The sequence below is a fragment of the Molothrus ater genome, chromosome 11 (assembly GCF_012460135.2).
Source record: "Molothrus ater isolate BHLD 08-10-18 breed brown headed cowbird chromosome 11, BPBGC_Mater_1.1, whole genome shotgun sequence".
Classification (NCBI taxonomy): Eukaryota; Metazoa; Chordata; class Aves; order Passeriformes; family Icteridae; genus Molothrus; species Molothrus ater.
In genome coordinates this window covers 6215644-6233390 of record NC_050488.2, presented here as the reverse complement: position 1 = coordinate 6233390, position 17747 = coordinate 6215644, and the positions used below count along the sequence as shown (strand labels likewise).

General features: G+C 43.3%; 1 protein-coding gene across 1 annotated transcript in view; it reads left to right on the top strand.

The window, feature by feature from the left end:
* Window positions 1-17747, top strand: part of STAB1 (stabilin 1) — a 50545-nt gene continuing 32798 nt past the window's right edge. Inside the window, 14 exon segments of the mRNA XM_036390702.2 lie at window positions 1-253; window positions 5667-5803; window positions 7248-7363; window positions 8450-8535; window positions 9560-9629; window positions 10434-10529; window positions 10972-11088; window positions 11825-12021; window positions 12207-12340; window positions 13993-14120; window positions 14334-14425; window positions 15340-15462; window positions 16924-17070; window positions 17679-17741. Of these exon segments, the coding sequence (XP_036246595.1) occupies window positions 173-253; window positions 5667-5803; window positions 7248-7363; window positions 8450-8535; window positions 9560-9629; window positions 10434-10529; window positions 10972-11088; window positions 11825-12021; window positions 12207-12340; window positions 13993-14120; window positions 14334-14425; window positions 15340-15462; window positions 16924-17070; window positions 17679-17741 (1587 nt within the window). The 5' untranslated portion in view covers window positions 1-172.

The window sequence follows — 17747 nt, the reverse complement described above, 5'->3', positions numbered from 1 at the left end:
TCCATTTCTGAAGGCTTTGCAGCCAAAAAGCACAGTGCAAAAATGCTCTCTCCCTGTTTACTTTTAACCTCTGGTTTGTCTTGGATCTGATTCTTAGTAGGCGGTGTTATCTTACAGAAATTGCAGCCTCTCTCGCCACCCCTTTTGTGTAAAGGGTCCTGCCTGTAAAAGCATGAAAATGCATCCTCCTGGATTGCTGTTTTTCTTCTTAGCAGCATGCTTCACTCCCACAGCTGACTGCCAGAGTCAGAAGGTAAGTCTGCGGATCTTTGTTTAAATGTTCATTGAAAAGTTCTTCACATTTGGATGGTAGCATGTTAGGAAATAGTCCTCTCCACAACTCGTTTTTTTTATTTACATTTAGTTAGGTGCAGAATAAAATCAGTAAAAACTGTAGGGCTGTAAGGTATCTTCTCTGTAGTCCAAACTCAGGAACTAAATATAAGGTTGAAGGGAGCTGCTTGAGTTTTAAATCAGATTAAATTTATGTCTATGTTAGGCATTGAACTTGAAAGAAGCAGCATCAGAGGGAAATGCTCAGCATCTTTGTCTTCTGCTAGTTTCAGTATGTGGGAGAGGAACTTTGTATCCATCAGGACAGATCCATACGTTTCCCAGGAGAATTTTACTTTAAAATAATTTTTAAAGTCTCATCAATTTGTCCCTTTGCAACAGTTTGTTTCAAGTACATTTCCCAAAAGCTCCTCAGCAAGGATTATTGAATACTTTCCATTTTATTTCAATTTTGTTGATTTTCTTCTGATTCCTTCCCCTCTGTTCTTGTGTTTAGCAGCAGCATCTAGGAGAATGTGTGATACCTTTGTAGATCTGTTCTCTAGACTCTGTGGTGAGGCAGCCCAGTTCCTGTGGGCTGGAATTCACACTAATTCATTTTATATTGTCTCCTGCCATCCCCTTCCTTGTGTCCTGTTGGAGGAGTGAACTGGCCTGCTAAGCCTGGAGTTGTGGGGGGCATTTGGAAATTCCCTGGGGGTAGGAAACACCCTGTGTAGGGTTGTCTTGTCTTGAATGACACAGCAGGGCCTTGTGGGGAGTGGACAGACCTGTGAGTCTTTAGGACTTGATTTAGAAAAAGCCAGAGGACTGGAAAGATGCTTCAGTGTCAGACCTTTGTGTGGAAGCTTCTGTATGGACTGTCTCATGAAAGGGCCATAAATGAATACTGGGAAGGCTTGTAGGATCATTATGGTGACTTGAATGCAAACATGAAGTGTTTCTAGGGGAGGATTTGATCTGTCTGGAGACGTGGGTTCCAGGCAGATAGGTTTCAGATTGTGTTCAGAGGCATGGGCTTGTGTCTTCAGCTGCTCTAAGGTGAAATGTAAGTCTCTCTGCATGGAGACACTCTGTTGATCTCTGTAATCATTGAGGAGTCTGGCTTAGCATGAAGCAGTTACATTATTAGGTAGTGAGTACCCACTTACAGAGAAGTTAAATGTTTTGAATCACCTCTGGAGCAGCTAACTTAATCCAGGAATAACTCCCTTTTGGAGTCTTTTCCTCAAAAATTCCCTATTTATGGAGAAAGAGAAGAAACATTTGTTAGGTTATAATGGGAGATAAGGAAAAATAAGGATCTAATGAAGCTTTCTCTGGCAGTTTAGAAAACCCATGGGATCTGATTGGAATAAAAGTGCTGTAATTCCACAGGAGGCTTTTCTTGGCTTACAGGGATCATTGAGAGAGAAGAGAGATTTTGTGCTGCCTGTTTTTCAGTGATGTTACCCCAGGGCTCAGCTTTAATGGTTCAAACATGACAGTGACTGTTAGTCTGATTTGGTTTTTCATACCTCTTGCTATGGGCTGGGGAAGATGCAGCAGATGTGAGAACCATGGAAGTTTTTCTGCTGGGAGGAGGCCAATCCCAGGCTGTGCTGGAGGAGGAATGCAGGCAGGTGGGAAATGAGGAGAGTGGTCTGAGCATCCCCATGTGTCCAGTGCTCCGCAGCTGAGATGCTGGGAAGCCCAGGGCAACAGTAAATCTCATGTTTTGTGATCTGTGAGCTTGATTGTTCATCTTCACACTACAAAGTGTCTTCCTTGAACAAGTGTGAAGAGTTTGTGTGTCCAGGAGCTGCTGCTCTGTTCAGCTCAAATGTTATTGAGAACTTCTTGGGGAGGTTCATGACTATAATGACTCGAGCATGTGTCTACAGCTCTGTTTTGTAAAGGACAAATGCCCTGGAAACTTGGTGATTCATTAGATAATGGCTATTTCCAGAACTGGCTCCCAGGATTGTTGGAGCCAAGCACTGACGTCCAAATATGTTTTTCTTTCTTCCCTGAGATTTTTACCATGCAGAAGGATTTGTGTTGTGGTTTGGGAGGAAAAGATAAAGAGTGAAAATGAGGGGAATGAAACTAGCCCTTACGAAATACTTCCCAGCTTATTCTCCTGAGGTGGAGTACGAGAAATGAGCACTTGAGAAGTGAGGGACATCTGTTCAGAGAGGAGGGAAGGAAACACTGCAGCATCCAGAAGCTTCTGTGTGTCTCAGCTGAGTGCAGAGAACAGTGGCTGCTCTTGCACAAGCATTTGAGTGCAGGGAGAGAGCATTGCACAGCCTGGAAGACAGAGGCACCCTGGCTCTTAACTTCTTTTGGCTATAGCTGGATGTCTTCTGCTTTAAAAATTTCATTTTGGAGATATTTGAGAGCATCAGTCCTCCTTTCCTGTTCCTTTGTACACAAACTGTGACCCAGTCCAGGCTCACAACATCACCTGATCAGAACAGTGACTGTCACCAGGCAGCACTGCTGCATCACAGGGACAGATATTCCCTCTTGACACTTCCTTTCCAGTGGCTTTGCACTTAGGAACAGCAGTCAAAGATGAGCCCAAGGGAGCAGTGCATCATTGTTTTCCATGAGGCTGTGCCCCAGGAGCCACTTCTGACTCAAACTTCTGTCTGTCTTTCATCCTTTCCAGAATTTGAGTATCCAGACTGTTGCATTTATGTCCCTTGATTCCCTCTTCTGCTTTCCTAAGAAGAAAAACTCTCCAGAAAATGACTGCTTCATCAGTTCTGTCACTCAAATTAGAAGGGAAATATTTTTTCAATACTTTTCCACTCAGCTGTTTTCTTCCTCTTTCCTCCTGCCTGTTGCTGCTGACACAAGCATATTTCCTTATAAAAAGGGGAAGGTCTTACTGGAAAGCTGCCTAAGCTTATCTAGTGTCCCAGTAGGGTAGAGGGGATTCCACAATAACTGTCTTGTCTTAGAGGTCTGCAAGTAATTAAACATGCCAACAGGGAGGAATGGCAGACATCCACCTCTCCCACTCTTCATTTCCATTGAGAAATGGAACCACATCGATGAAGGAAAGAGAAGGGAAATAGAATAACGTGTGAATAATGGTGTCTTCTGCACCATCGTGATAGAGAACTCATTTAATGGCCCAACTGTGTCTGATGCCTGAAAGTACAGATGAAATTGAAGGTTGGAGAAATTTAATTTAGTGTTTTGTGCTCTGTTTATTGGTCTTTTTGATACAGATAGGGTGGCTCAGATGCCTGGTAGAGGTTTGTGGCATAATTCTAACTCACAGGAAGGAGTCCACATTTGTATTTCTTGCTCAGGCATCTTCCCATTCCTTTTTCTGAGGCATTGTCTCAGGAAAGGCTAACACTGGGATTTGGTGGAACCAAAAAGGCAGGAGCTGTCTGTTCTGTGAGACCCATGTGCCTGGCTTCAACTGGCTCCTTTCAAAAGCCCAGCTTTAATCTGGAGCCCTCATTTAAGATCCAATCAGATGGCTGACCCCATCAATGGCCCTGCTGGTCTTTAGAGACAGAGTACTCTGGAGATAGCACCTCCTTTGTTCATCCATATTGTTTGTTCTTTTTCTCTGCTTTTCTCCATGAAAAACTGGAAATCTCCTCTGCCTGCTCTGTGCATAAGGAACAGCAAAGCTGATCTCTGTTCTGCTGGATAATATCAGTAAAGCTGGTGCTCACAGGAGAGATGGAGTTGGTGGATCTCAAATTGGTTTTGAGCTCTTTATACTGCAAGGGAGTCCTCGACATAAGAGATTCCTAGGGATTCTGCTGCCAGGGGAACTGGAGGTTGCTGTATGGTAGGAAAACCTCAGAAGCAGAACCAGAAGTTAATATCCACGGGAAGGGCAACCATAGCCACAGAAATAATTTCCTTCACTGGGCAGCATTCTTGCTTGTATGGCTGCAGAAGGTGGATCCATAAACATGAGCAAAAGCTCAACAGCTCCAGTCAGGGGGAAGGAGTCAGGAAATATTCCAGGGACATGTCCCTGTGGACTTGAGACTTGAGGGTTATCTCTCGGGAGGTTTTCCTGACAGGGTCTTCTGCCTATCATCTGGGAGGGCCTTCCTGAGCTCTTGATAGCTGATGGGAAGCCATGGGCTTCCTCCCTTGCCTTGAGGCAAATGTATGTATTTGGGCTTAAGTTCAGAGGAAACAAAACTGAGATTGCTGATGGGAATCCAAAACAAGGAGTTCTGGGGACAGGAGGGCTGCTGCATTAGCAGGATTGTTCAGGATTGGCTTTAAAATTCCAGATCAAGGCCTCTCCCAAAATTTGAGATAATGTTTTTATTTTTAGAAAACACAATGCCTGTAGAGGCACAGTTGAGATGAGCTCTGGGTTTTTTCCAGTCAATGACCTTCTGGAGCATACACAGCTCATGCCTCCCAGCTTTTCTCTGTCATCAGCAGTGGCAAATACTGTCTTTTTCAAAATTACCAATGAGGTTTCCATGCAGTTGCTTGTTTCCAGAAGTTTAGAAATTCAAGGAAATGCTTTTGGAGCAAAATCACACGTTTTAATGACAGGTTGGCATGCGATGATGATCATTCCCTCTTGAGGCTGTACTTTGTCATCTGTGTTTCTCTTGGAAAAGCAAAGCTGTGCAGGGGTGCAGGAAAGGAGGAAAACCAAATCCCTAAAGTCATTCTGGCTGGGTGGAAGGGCTTACTGATTTATTCACCAGCCATGTGATGTATCCAAGTGTCCTACCTGATCTTATTGCCAGTGTTAATGGAGTCCTTCTCACCTGGGGTCAAAGCATTGAGGTGTTCAGAGAGATGCAGAGCACTTTTCCTTTTCATCCATCTCCCTGTGCCTCCTCACAGACAGTTGCCATGAGAAATATTTCTGTGAGCAGCTTCTGGCTCTGGGAAATAGACTGAACTAACACAGTCAGCTCTGCAGATCCATGGAATAGCAATGAGCTGGATTTATCAGTGGCATAGAAAAGATAAATGTTTTGTGGCCTTTTAATTCAGTGTCTTCTGGCAAGGGTTATTAATTTAGGGCTTGTCCTCACACACCACTGTCACAAGTTTGTAAAAGATCAGCTGAAATAAGCAGTGCAGAGTTGTGGTTATTTTAAGAATGGTTAGAAATTTTGCTGTGGGTCATAGGGGAAGGATAAGATAGCTGTGATCTGCCCTGTTGCTCTAGCTGAGATCCAGTAGATCCAAGCATGCAGCACCTTGGCAGGAGGGTTTAGTCCATGGGAGAGTGTGCTGCACTGGCCACTGCCCTCCCCAGTGATATCTAACTCATGGTGCAACTTGATAAAGATATTACAAGATTGGCAAGATAAGTGCCTGGGATAACAATTTAATCTGGGGCTATTTCCATGCTGTTTTTCCTTTTTAAGTTAAAATCCATGCGATGCAATGTCAAGACGATGTTCACCTTGAATACAGCGTGTACTTCTTGTGCTGCAGTGTCTAAAATGTTCTGTCCAAGAGGCTGGTCAAGGACCACCCAAAGACCAGGGGTCAAGGACTGCAGGTAAGGCCTGATTCCTAACTGTGTACTGCTTTTGGTGCAGCCCTTCTATGCAGGGAGCAGTGTGCTCTTCAGGAGAACACACACGTGTTTTTGAGCTGTAAAGGTCCATGGAGTTCTGTTTCAGATGGGTTTATGGCCCCTATTATTGTTGCTTTTGTCTCTCTGCAAATCCCACAGACTTTTGGCTGGGCAGGTTCTATATACACAGAACAAATTAAATGACAATAACCTTTTAACTTGCCCCAAATAACCCGGGTTTGTTAATCCTGCTGTACAGCAATTTAACAGAGGTCTGTCTAGCATAAAAACCTGTTTCAGACCCAGAATTCCTTAGTGGCTTATTAAGAAAAAAAATTAATGATAGTTCCCCTTGTATATCCTCCCAGCTTCCAGCAATAATCCTCTGAACTTTTAACCTTCCTAGTTCACTTTATGACAATTGCTTGTTCATGTGTTCCTTGCTCATACTCTGTTGAGTTTGGCAGGGAGGAAAAGGATGAAGGAAAACTGAATTTACTAGGAGGCTTTTGTAAAATGAAACACTATAGATTATTGTTTGTGTATGTATTCAGTGGTGAATGTTAACTGTTAATATATAGACCCATTGTCTGCTCTTTCTCTGATTCCCTCAAAATACTTTAAAAATAGTGGTGGCAGTTTTGCAGCTTATAGCAGCTTTTGCACACACACAGGAGTCAGATGGAAGCCAAAGCAGCAATGCTATTGAGATAATTTCCAAGTTCCTTTTGGGAAGGATGTGGTGCCAAAAATAAAATGAAGTGTAAGAATAATGTGAGTCTATGCAGCTTTTCTGAGTGTTATCTACTCTTGTGGTGGTTGTTGGACAGACCCAAGAATAGTTTTGTACTGTGTACGTGTAGAACGAGAGGCACTGCCACCAAGGACTCACCCTGTGTGTGGAGGGGAGGGATGATGGGTTGAAAAGAAGATGCTTCCTTGAGGGATTTAAGGCATTTGTCCAAGATTTAATAGAGAATCTGTGAATAATATGGCTATTAAATCCAAATTTACTGCATTTTGATCTGGAATCTTCAGTAAAAGACACAAAAGGATGAGTCCCGAAAGGAGATTTTGTTCTTTCAAACTTATTTTAGATGTGAAGTTGAATGCTGAGTCACCCTACCTTTGTTTCTGTGCTGTTTAACCCTTCAGCACCCAAGGATTCCATCCTGATGCAAGATCCTGTCTCGTGCCCAGTCCCTGACAGGTTTCTTCTGACCAAACTCTGAGGCTTGAATGAATGGGCCTCTTTAGAGAAAACATAACTGGAGTGAAACCGCTTGTGTGTGTGCATGGAACAGGAGATGAGGGCCCTGCCTTCCCTTCAGAGCCCAGGGCACTGCAGTGGGATTGCCTAGAAACCCTCCAGCAGGCCTGTGCTGGGTTTGTGGTATAATCATAATCTTGAATTATTCTTTTTAAGATACTCTGTCAAGTTAGGAGAAAATACCCTTTCCCTGCCAGGGTGCCATCACATGTGTAAGAAGGAAATTGAGGAGAAAAAGTGCTGTCCAGGATTCTGGGGTACAGAGTGCTATGGTAAGTTTTGGGGTTTTTTACAACAACCTCCAGCTGTTGAACAGGTCAAACCAGTTTTAATAGGAGGTATTAAATATATATTGAGGTGATTAATTTTCATTATTCCTTGAACACTCACAAGGTCTCCATTATTTGTCTGGGAGCATATCTGTCTGTTCAGCACATAATCTCTTTGCTCCAGATGAGTTGAATCCCCTTACATTTAACACATAACATAACCTCCTGTGGTGGAACTTCCTTTTGTCTCTTCTATAAAAATAAACTTTTGGAAAGGGATGTTTTTGTTCCTCTTTGCAAAAGTTTCCAAAGGAAGAGGAAGATCTTTCTGATATCCCTCTTGTCTGCAGCGCGTGTGCCACGTGTGCTGCTCTATAGTCTGGAGTCAGTCAGCTGTTCAGCCACAGAGAATACTTAGCAATTCCAACCCAAGGTGAAAGTAACAATCCCAAAACTCCCACTCAGATTTACGCCAAGTAATGAGAATTTGTTTTGTCTTCTCTCAAAAATCCAAAATCAAGATCTACTAAGCTTCTCACATGTTTGACTGAAAGAATATGGAAAGGCTCCCTCTAGTTCTGCAGAAAAGGGGAGACTGTTTGAGTGCTTGAGCCTGTTCTCATAATAGCTTTCAATAAGCAACTAGTTCCATCAGAGAAATCACAGATTTCAGAATTATCAGAAATAGTCCTCAGAATTTGGAGGTACCCCACTCTAAAGATGTGGAGACCCTGTTTTTCTGGGCACACTTCCAGCACTCCATGAAGTCAAGGAGAGCTGAAAATGCTCAGTGTCTTTGCAAAGCAGGCTCCTGTCTGTTCCTAGTTCCAGAACTGCCCTCACCTCTCAGTGCTGCTGGCAGCAGTGGCCCAACCTCAAAACATGTTTTAGTGCCTTTGTTGAAATTTAGTTAGGGCTTGTTGGGACTTTTCCTTAGACCTTTCACCTCTGGGCCAGTGTTAGGCATGCTGGATGATTTGCTGGCGAATTGGCCTTTGTTTTGTACAGCTGGAATACCTGGGGCAGGGGGAGATGGGAAGGTGCTGGTTGTTCACTTTAATCTCATCTGTCCTGTCTCTTCCCTGCTAGAGTGTCCAGGAGGCTCTGAAAATCCCTGCAATGGCCATGGGACATGTTTGGATGGTATACAGCAGAATGGGACCTGCATCTGCAAGGTGAGGGCATGATTTTCTCTAAGGGTGATGTGCTTTGTCAGAGGGAGTTGTTTGTGTGGTGTCTGTGCAGGAGCTCTGGGTGGAGGCTGCCCTTCTGCCTGGAAGGCATTTGCAGCTCCTCTCATCCCAGCATCAGTGTCTGTGGTTTTCCTGCAGCATTGCTGTTGTCAGCAATAGCACTAAAACACTGTTGGTGATGGTGTGGAGCTGGGAAGAATCTCAAGGGTGAAATAAGGAAAGAATTGCTTTAATTTAACCCCTGATCAGTTGAAATAAATGTATCTGTCTGCAGCTGCAAGTAGCCCTGAGACACTTGCCTGTTAATGAGCTGTACCCAGTTAGGCAGAGGCTCCCTCTCTCAGGAAAAACAGGAGAGATGAGAAAGAATTTAGGGTTGATATTTTTCTTTTTCTTACTACTCCACACTTAGTACAACCAAAGTATAAACAATTCCTGCACACTTGAATTGAATAGAGCGATGTTTCTAAAATGTGTAGTGTAATTAATCAGTGTTAGATTTTCCCTGATGAACTGTATATTTTTGCAACACCCTTAATTAACAGCTCAAATCCTACCTCTTGGACTCTTGTTTGAGAAAAGTTGATTTTGGATTTAACTCAAAGACACCTTATATCAACTAAAATGTATGCTGAAAGTCCCTGACCCTGTAAAATCAATGTAAAAAAATCCCACTGGTATTAATGAACTCCAGATTCCTTTTTCAGAGAGATATCAGGAGCCAGCTGGAACTTTCCTGTCTGTCTGTAATTAGGACATTATTTGCTCAATGCCCAGCAGAGTTTCCTGGCATTTGCATGCCCTCTGTGTGTCAGCTTACACTGGGATCTCCTTTGCCATGGGGGCTGGTTAGTACTGGAGCACTGAGCAGATCAGTTTTCTTCACTGTGTTGCTTCAGATATCACAGAAAATCAAAAATGGGGAGAGACTTTAAACTATAATGATGTGTGAAACAATACAGTGATACAGAAAAATAATACCTGACACATTTTGGGGCCCTTCTAGGAGCAATACAGTGGGTATGGCTGCCAGAACTGCAAGGATGAAAATCGTTTTGGCCCAGACTGTCAGTCAGGTAAGAACAAGTCATTCGAGTGAAACCTCTACAAAAATAACTGAAAACAAGGAAGGAGGAGGAAGAGGTTGAGTGAGGAAGGTGCTGAAGACGGGGAAAGTGGCAGAGAGCTGGTAGTGGTCAATAGCAGGTGTCTGGGTATTTTGTCTTTGTGCCCTTCTGCACTGTCCCACTAAATAAATGATCCTCAGTCTCTCACTCAAACAGTCCATTTTTCCTATTGTAAATCTCTCTCTCCCCCCCTTACCCAGGCTGTCCCACTTTCCTTTCTCTTTCTAGCCAGGCCATTACCTGCATCCCTAAAACAACCCACACTCACTTCCCAACTGTTTTTCAGACTCCTAAAATAGCTCCACTTGTCTCCCAGCTTTTTCCTTCCTTCCTCTATAAAGACATGATTACACACCATGCTGCCTCTCATGTATGGCACTTTGGGAAGTGAATTATGGCAGTGCAGCCTGGCTGTTACAGGAGCCCTTTTTGTCTACCTCCTGCTTCCTTGTGTCCACACAGGTGAGATAGGTGTGACCTTGGAGGTTGTACCCATGTGTTAAAACACACGCCTGAAAAGCTGGTCTAGGTCTTGCATTCAGAGCTGCTCTTTATCTCATCTTCTTGAGCCCAGGACATGCAATTTACCCTCTCAAAGCTCTGGCTGGCATGGCCATATTTTAAAAGGAGCTAGTGGATTATTGGTAGGAAATCAGGCTGCCAAGTGCCAGGGTAGCTGGCCAGTGTGCTCCTGGAGCCCTGTGCATTGCCTGGCAGCCAAAGGGCTGAAGCTTTGTCTGACTTCCCTTGCAGAGTGTGACTGTGTGCACGGGGAATGCAACAGCGGCGTCGCTGGGAATGGGAGCTGCACGTGCTATGGAGGCTACACAGGCCCCAGGTGTGACCAAGGTAAACACACTGGTAGCTGCAGAGGGGCTGGGAGAGCAGCCCTGTGATGTGGGCTTGGGTGTCTCTAAAGGGGTAGGGAGGCACTGAATAGGTTGGGAATGTAGAGAAAAGATGATTTGAGCACTGGAGATCAAGATAGAGGGAAGAGATGGGGTTTACTGCCCACTTTGTGACAGGGATTAAGATGTACCGTCTCTGTATGCCTCTGTTCTTTCTCTGGACACCAGCTGGACCTCTTCTCTCAGCCTTGGGGGGCCTTACTACCTAGACTGCCAGGAACTTAGAGCTGCCTGCACTGCTCATATCCCCTGGCATTTTTGCCAATTTGGGGTCCTCGGAAACCACATTTGCCTTTATTTCCAGATATTGTGTAAGGTGAATTATATCTCCTACCAGTGCCCTACATGCTCAAAGGGAAACTCTCTTTGCTGTGTGACTGCAGAGCTCCCCCTTTGCAAAGGTGTGACGTGCGAGGCCAACAGCGAGTGTGTGGTGAGGGATGGGACAGCCCTGTGTGACTGCAAGCTGGGCTACAGAAAACAGGGCAGCACTTGCCAAGGTGAGAAACTTCTCTGTGACCCTAAATGGTCCTGTTTGGAAAAAACCTATCACACTGCTATCTGCAGAGGAGTTTGATTACTGTGAACACAATGCCTACTTCACTGCAGAGGTTTAAGCCCCTTTTTTTCAGGAATACCCATAAGATTAAAGGCTAAGCTTTTGGCTCTCCTTTCACTTGGTCATAAAAGCAAGAAGTGAATTAAAGTTGCAAGTTCCATCCAGCACTCACTTATAATTATGCACTAAGTAGTGACAGCAGGATGTTGGTGAGTCTGAGCCAGTTAAAATAATGTGTGGAGTCCAAGGAGTTCTTCACTGATTTCAAATTTAAGGTTTTGAACTGGTTTCCTTAAAAGAACATTGATAAGATGCATGTGATGAGCTAGCTATGGATAGATGTTTTCACTGGCGCTTTACAGGTTTTGCTGACCAAACTGCAGTTTCATGTATCCTCAGATATGATGCAAATTCAGAACCAATCCAAGCATCCTCTGTCACTCACACTTCTGTTACTGAAATAGTATGAAAAATGTGCCATCCAAATTCCTCAGAATAAAAACCCCCAAATGTCTGCTGTTTGGAATGATTTCATTTCCCTGTGAAATTTTAGAAGTTTAACAGTACAAATTCCTTATGCTCCATTCTTTCCATGCCTACAGTGTGCTGTGCTGAATTAAGCGCTGTTTTGAAAACAGAAGTTTGGTTCTGCTCACCTCTAATCTCTTTAATTGCAGCTCAGGATCCTTGTGCTCCTTCTCCATGTTCCCCCTTTGCTGTATGTAAAGTTCTTGGATCTCGTACGTATGAATGTACCTGCAAAGAAGGATTTCAAGGAGATGGAAAGATTTGCCAGCCCATCAACCCTTGTGTTGACAGCAATGGAGGCTGCCCAGAAAACTCCACAATTTGTATTTACAGACGTCCAGGAGAGGTAAGGCAATAACAACCAAAATTGTCCATGGGAGATCTTCACATGAACTGATGAATGTGTTGGTCAAATCTGCTCTCCTCACCTCAGATTATGCAAAGGGAAACCAGACAGCTCTTTTGTAGGATTACTCACAGGGTAAAAAGATGGTGAATACAGCTCTATGATCACTGTGTTGCCTTCCTTAGGCAACGTGTGTTTGCAAGCCTGGGATGAGTAGGAGACCTCCTTCATCCGAGTGTTTGGCATTTCCCAGCGATTGCCGGCAGTACCATTGTGACGTGACTGCCACGTGTGAAATTAACTCTCAGGGGACTCCTAGGTAAGCCACTTTGAAAACTGCAAATGAAGAAGCTTTTTCTACAGCTAGAATGGAAACTTGGTTTGGATGAACTAAATTTTGAAGAAACTGATGGTGATCTCAAGACTACAGGCCAGAGTCACCCTTTGAGAAGAACCTGTTTGTAACAAACCTATTGGAAGAAGAGTTTGACATCAGTCATTGTAAATTATTGCACATGGGTCACAAAATGCTTTAAATCTGGGGTGGCAGAGTCTTCTTTGATGTGAGCTGGAGGTGTAGCTCCCCAAGCTAGTGGTGGTAGAAGTTAATAATCGATCATTAAAAGGGAGATGTGTCGTTACTTGCTCACATTTGTGCATATTTGATAATGAGGAATAAGACTTTGTCTCTTCTCCAAGTCAGATCTGTGAGCAATAAATAAATTAGAGTTGCAGAGTGACAGAGAAGGGGTAAGTTGAGTGAGGAAACACCAGACCTCACGTAGTCCTTTGCAGCAAAACAGCTACAAGTTTGTACCGCTTAGATGAGAAATATCATTTTTGCATAATGGCTTCTCAAACACCAGAGAAAACTTCCCTGAGAATTTTACATTTTTTCAAGAAAAGGTAGAGCTTCTCTGAGACACTGAAGAGGGAAAGAGCAATCCCATCTCCTTGATCCTTCCTTCTCCAGTGCTGCTAAAACTATTAGCATCCACTTGCTCATTGTGTGCTCCAGGCCAAGACTGAAACACCGTGGCTTCCCTTTCTGAAGATGTGCTAGCACAGTTCAGGACACAGTGTTCAGAGCAGTCCCTGCCTTACAGATCTGTTTCCCAGCAGCTGGCACTGAGCCTTCTGAGGCTGGAGTGGAGTCAAATTCCTCCCCTGTGTCGCATGTCTTTGCATGGCTGACACAGAAAGAGCAGAGCTGATACTTGGACAAAGCCCAAACGGGAAAAAACAGCTTTGGTAGTCTCTGAGTGATGACTGCAAACCCGTGTGAACCAGGACAGAGATTTTCACATGTAGATAAGCTTTTCTGGAAAAGTCATTAACCTGTCTGGGCCCCTCAGTGAGCTCCAGATGAACTGTAGCTACCTGGTGTGCTTGGCCTGGCTTCTCACTGCAGCCAAGGGGTCACATAGGAGCTGTTTGATAGATCATCACTTAGCCTGTGGGTTTTATGCATAACCTCAGATTTTCAGATGCTGAAATTACTACAACTGACTAAATATCTAATTAAAAAAGGTGCCAATAATTATATTGTGGCAATCTGTACTCTGAACTTTAGAGCAGACAATCCTTGTGTTGTTTGTATCTGAGAAAGATGCATCTCCATTCTCTTTGGGTAGATACAAATTGGCTTTCCTGGCAGAAATGTGAATCTTTTTTCCTGTCACTCAGTTTAGGCAGAAGTTACTCAGCATCCCTGGAAGAGTTCAAGGCCAAGTTGGGTGGGGCCCTGAGCAACCTGGTCTAGTGGAAGATGTCCCTGCCCATGGCAGGGGAGGTTTGAACTAAGTGATCTTTAAGGTTCCTTCCCACCCAAACCACTCTATGATTCTAAGATGTGAGAACTGGGATTGGTCTTCCAAGTGTAGATACTGACATGTTGTTCTGCTTGGCAATTGTTGAATGTGTTGCAAACTGGTTTACAATGGTTTGTTATGTTTCATCCTTGCCTCATAGCTGTGTGTGCAAAGAAGGGGAGATTGGAGATGGGAGAAGTTGCTATAAAGATCTCTTGGGTGAAATAAATCAGCACAATTTGCGAGGAAGGTTTATAAGGAAGCTAAACGTCGCCAAGAAAATGTTTGGTAAATGCTTTTTTATTTTGCTTGGGGGGTGGAGCAAGCTGGGGACAGGGTAGCAGTGCCAAACTCCCTCTGCTTCCTTGTAAATGAATACTTGTTGCTTGCACCAGGCTGATACTGTGTAGAATGAATTGTGCTGTTAACAAGAGAAATATTTTTATTGCTGTGGTTAAACCATCACTGCCTAACTACTTCACACTGCCCCTCATTTTACAGCCTCTGGATGCTCAACACTGCTGACTAAATATGGGCCCTTCACAGTCTTTGTACCATCCCTTCTTCCCATTCTTGATAGAATGGAATTCAATGTAAGTTTTCTTGATTTTAGCAAATTTTCTCTTAAGGTTCTTTCCTGCTTCAGGTCTGCAGCGTGTAAAAACTGATTGATACAAGAGAGGAACTTTGGCATGCACTATTTATAGAAATCATCTCTTGGGAATACTTTTCATTGTCTGGTTAAGTTGTAGCCTTATAGAGGATGTTACATCCCTCACATTATTTTTAAAAACTCCATTTCTTTCTTCAATACTGACAGAGGTTTTTTTTTGTTTGTTTTTAATGTCGGGAAAGTCACTCTTATGTAAGACTATTCTTAAAGCTTTAAGTGGCTTTTTACTATCTGAGGGTGTGATTTTCAAAGGGGCCAACTTTAACACCAAAGTATTGGAATTTCAAACTATGGTCAAAAATACTAACTTCGGGATCCATAGAAAATATATCAGGAGAGGCCACCAAGTTACCTAGTCGACCTGCTCCCCCAAGGATCAGTTCCACCAAAATCATTCGACAAAAAGTGACAGAGACTGTTCTAAAAAACAGCAATGATGGTAAACCCAGAGGAAGCCAAATGTAATTTCAGCAGATTAGACCACCTGCATGGTCCAGCATAGGGAAAGATTGCACTTGGGGAGATTCAGCAAATTTTATAGTCTGGAGCATGCAAGGATAATTTTTAATTTGTCCAAGTCCAATAGGTTTCTGTCCAGGGGATTCCTCTAAAGTCACTTGCAGGTTAATCAGTCTCCCTCTTGCATGTGCAGACAAACATGAGAGTTTTGCCAGGGTGCTACTCCAATGAATCAAAATGAAGAGGAAAGCTCAGTCTTGTATGCTAAGAATTTCTGTGTATGTGTTAGCTGGGAGAAAGGTGATGTTGTGGTAAATGAAGTTTTTGAAAGAACATGTCATTTTTCTTTTTTTATGTGGGCTTTCCTCCCCAAAGGACACAGCTGCTGAGCAGTTGTGCAAAATGCACATTGTTCCTGGTCTGCATTTGATAGAAGACATGATAAAAGCCAAGACTATGTGGACCTTGTCAGGACATCAGCTGACATTCACTGGCCAGGTGAGGAACTCCTGAAGGCCTGGGGCACTGTTTTCACATAGGACGGGCTGGAGCTTGAGCATGGTTTCCTTGAAGGGCTTCCTTCACCAGAAAACCTTTTTCTGTGATCAAAACAAGAAGCTCCTTTGTGTAGTCTAAAGCAAGGTGATTTAGGACCAGACACCCCAAGCAACCACATCTCCTGTCTCACAGACAACCAAGAATCTGACATGTGAATGGTCTTTCCATGCTCTCTATGTGCACTATGCTCTGGAGAAGAGACCTCTTCCCTACACCATTATCAGCTACAATATCCATGTGGCTGATGCGGAAGAGGCAACACAGTCTCCCTTCAGACTGAATGCTCCCATGGAGTTTGTGTGCTTGGACACAGCCACATGATGAATATTTCCTCTTCTAGTTTCTCTTTTCCTCTCTATTATATTTTTCTTAGTCCTCCTAGCAAAGAAGTTTTCATTGTTGTGTTCTGACATGGAAGGTTCCTTTTTCCTTTTCCAACTGACTCACATTTTCCGGTATCCACTGCTCTCTCTCTCCATCCTGGACCTTTCCTGCAAGCCCACAGGTGGCAAGGGAGAGAGCCCTGTGTTTCCCCTCTGAGGATCCAGCCTTGGCCTTGAGGTCTAGGTCATAATACATCAAAAGGACAAAACACTATTGGGAGCAGGGGAATCCAAACTGAGTGGGTCAATGCTCCTTTTAAAATTCTTTCCTGTTTGTTTACTTAGGAGCTTTTTGATCTGGGAAGTCTTCACTGCCCTTCCTTTGTTTCAGACTGAGTCATCAGTGATGTGAACTGAAGTTTAGGGCAGGGAGGAGCAATTCAAAGTGCACATGGTAAAATGAAAAGCACAGGAAAACTGTGCTTCCCTGGACTTGAATCACGGCTGCAGCACCAAGGCTTGGATGCTTACTTTGCAGGTTAACCTTGGGACACCCTCCCACACCAGGCTGCAGGGCATGGATCCATACAAAGTGGAGGGACCAGACACCTGCCTTGTAATTCTGTGAGCCTGACTGCTCTGGCTTTGTTATGAACACTCCTTGTAGACACAATGAGTCAATAAAAGCTGCAGTCAAGGCTGTACTTCCAGGATTGCCTCCAAATCAGCTATGTGGTGGCCAGGGCATCCTTTTGTGATCCAGAGCTGTGATCAAGCATTGCTCACACTCAAACTTCATTCTGGAGCAAGGTGTCCCAGATGAGGTCTTTTTTCTGTATTAAGACTTGAAAGTACCACTCAGGATCAAAATATCACCCAAACTCAAGTAGAGTGGGGTGCTTGTCTTACACTCAGGCCATCCTTTACATTTACTTTTTCAAGAGTAACTCTGGCTGTCCCTTCCCCTTGCTGAGCCATAAGGACTGGTTTATAGCTGTATCATGGTAACACAAATGTACTGCCAGGAATTATTATTATTATTATTATTATTATTATTATTATTATTATTATCACCCAGACATACATCAAATCTTTCCGGTATCAAGATCTGCCAGGGGAACTGTACAATGTCTTGCAATCAAATCTCCCAGCAGCCAATGGCATCATACATATTGTCAACAGCCTCAGGAAAAAGTCCAGCCCTGACAACCTCAGAAACCCACAGGTACAGAAGCATTCATATTTCTTTTCTTTTATGGAGCAGCAGAATAAACACTTTTTAAAAAGCGATTTTCATCATTAATCTTCCAAATCAGTGAGGGTTTTTTTAAAGGAAAAAGGCTATTTATTTTGTTTTATTTATTTATTTATTTTATTATCCATTTCTGATTAGGCCTGTTAGGTCTTATTAAAATACCTTTAAAAGTAGCCAATAGTACTACATAAGCCAGATAAAAATCTTGCAATGATGCTTTTACAGTGCTTGGCTGAGAAGAGAATTCTACTTTCATTAATAAAATTATAGCAAATGAGCTCTTCTGCTGCTGTACCTTACAGAATATGTATCTTACATGACTAGTATTGAAAAGCATTTTTCACATAAAAATCAAACTAGGATTTTCTTTAATTGGTCTGTAGTGCATTTTGAAATTATAATCAAAAAGTTGTCTCTGTGTTAAATGAGAACAAATAATCATTAGATTGTGCCCATCTCTTTGAGGATGATGGTCTCCTGTAGATCTTTACATGCAAACCACAAGCTTGGCCTTCCAGTATGTGCTCAGACCTGGCTCCAGGCCCAGCCATGTTTTTCCTCTTTGTACCTTCTTGCAGAAAACCATTGGTGAGATCCTTGCCTCAATGGAGATTTTCAGTAGATTTGAAACAATCCTGGAGGTAAGT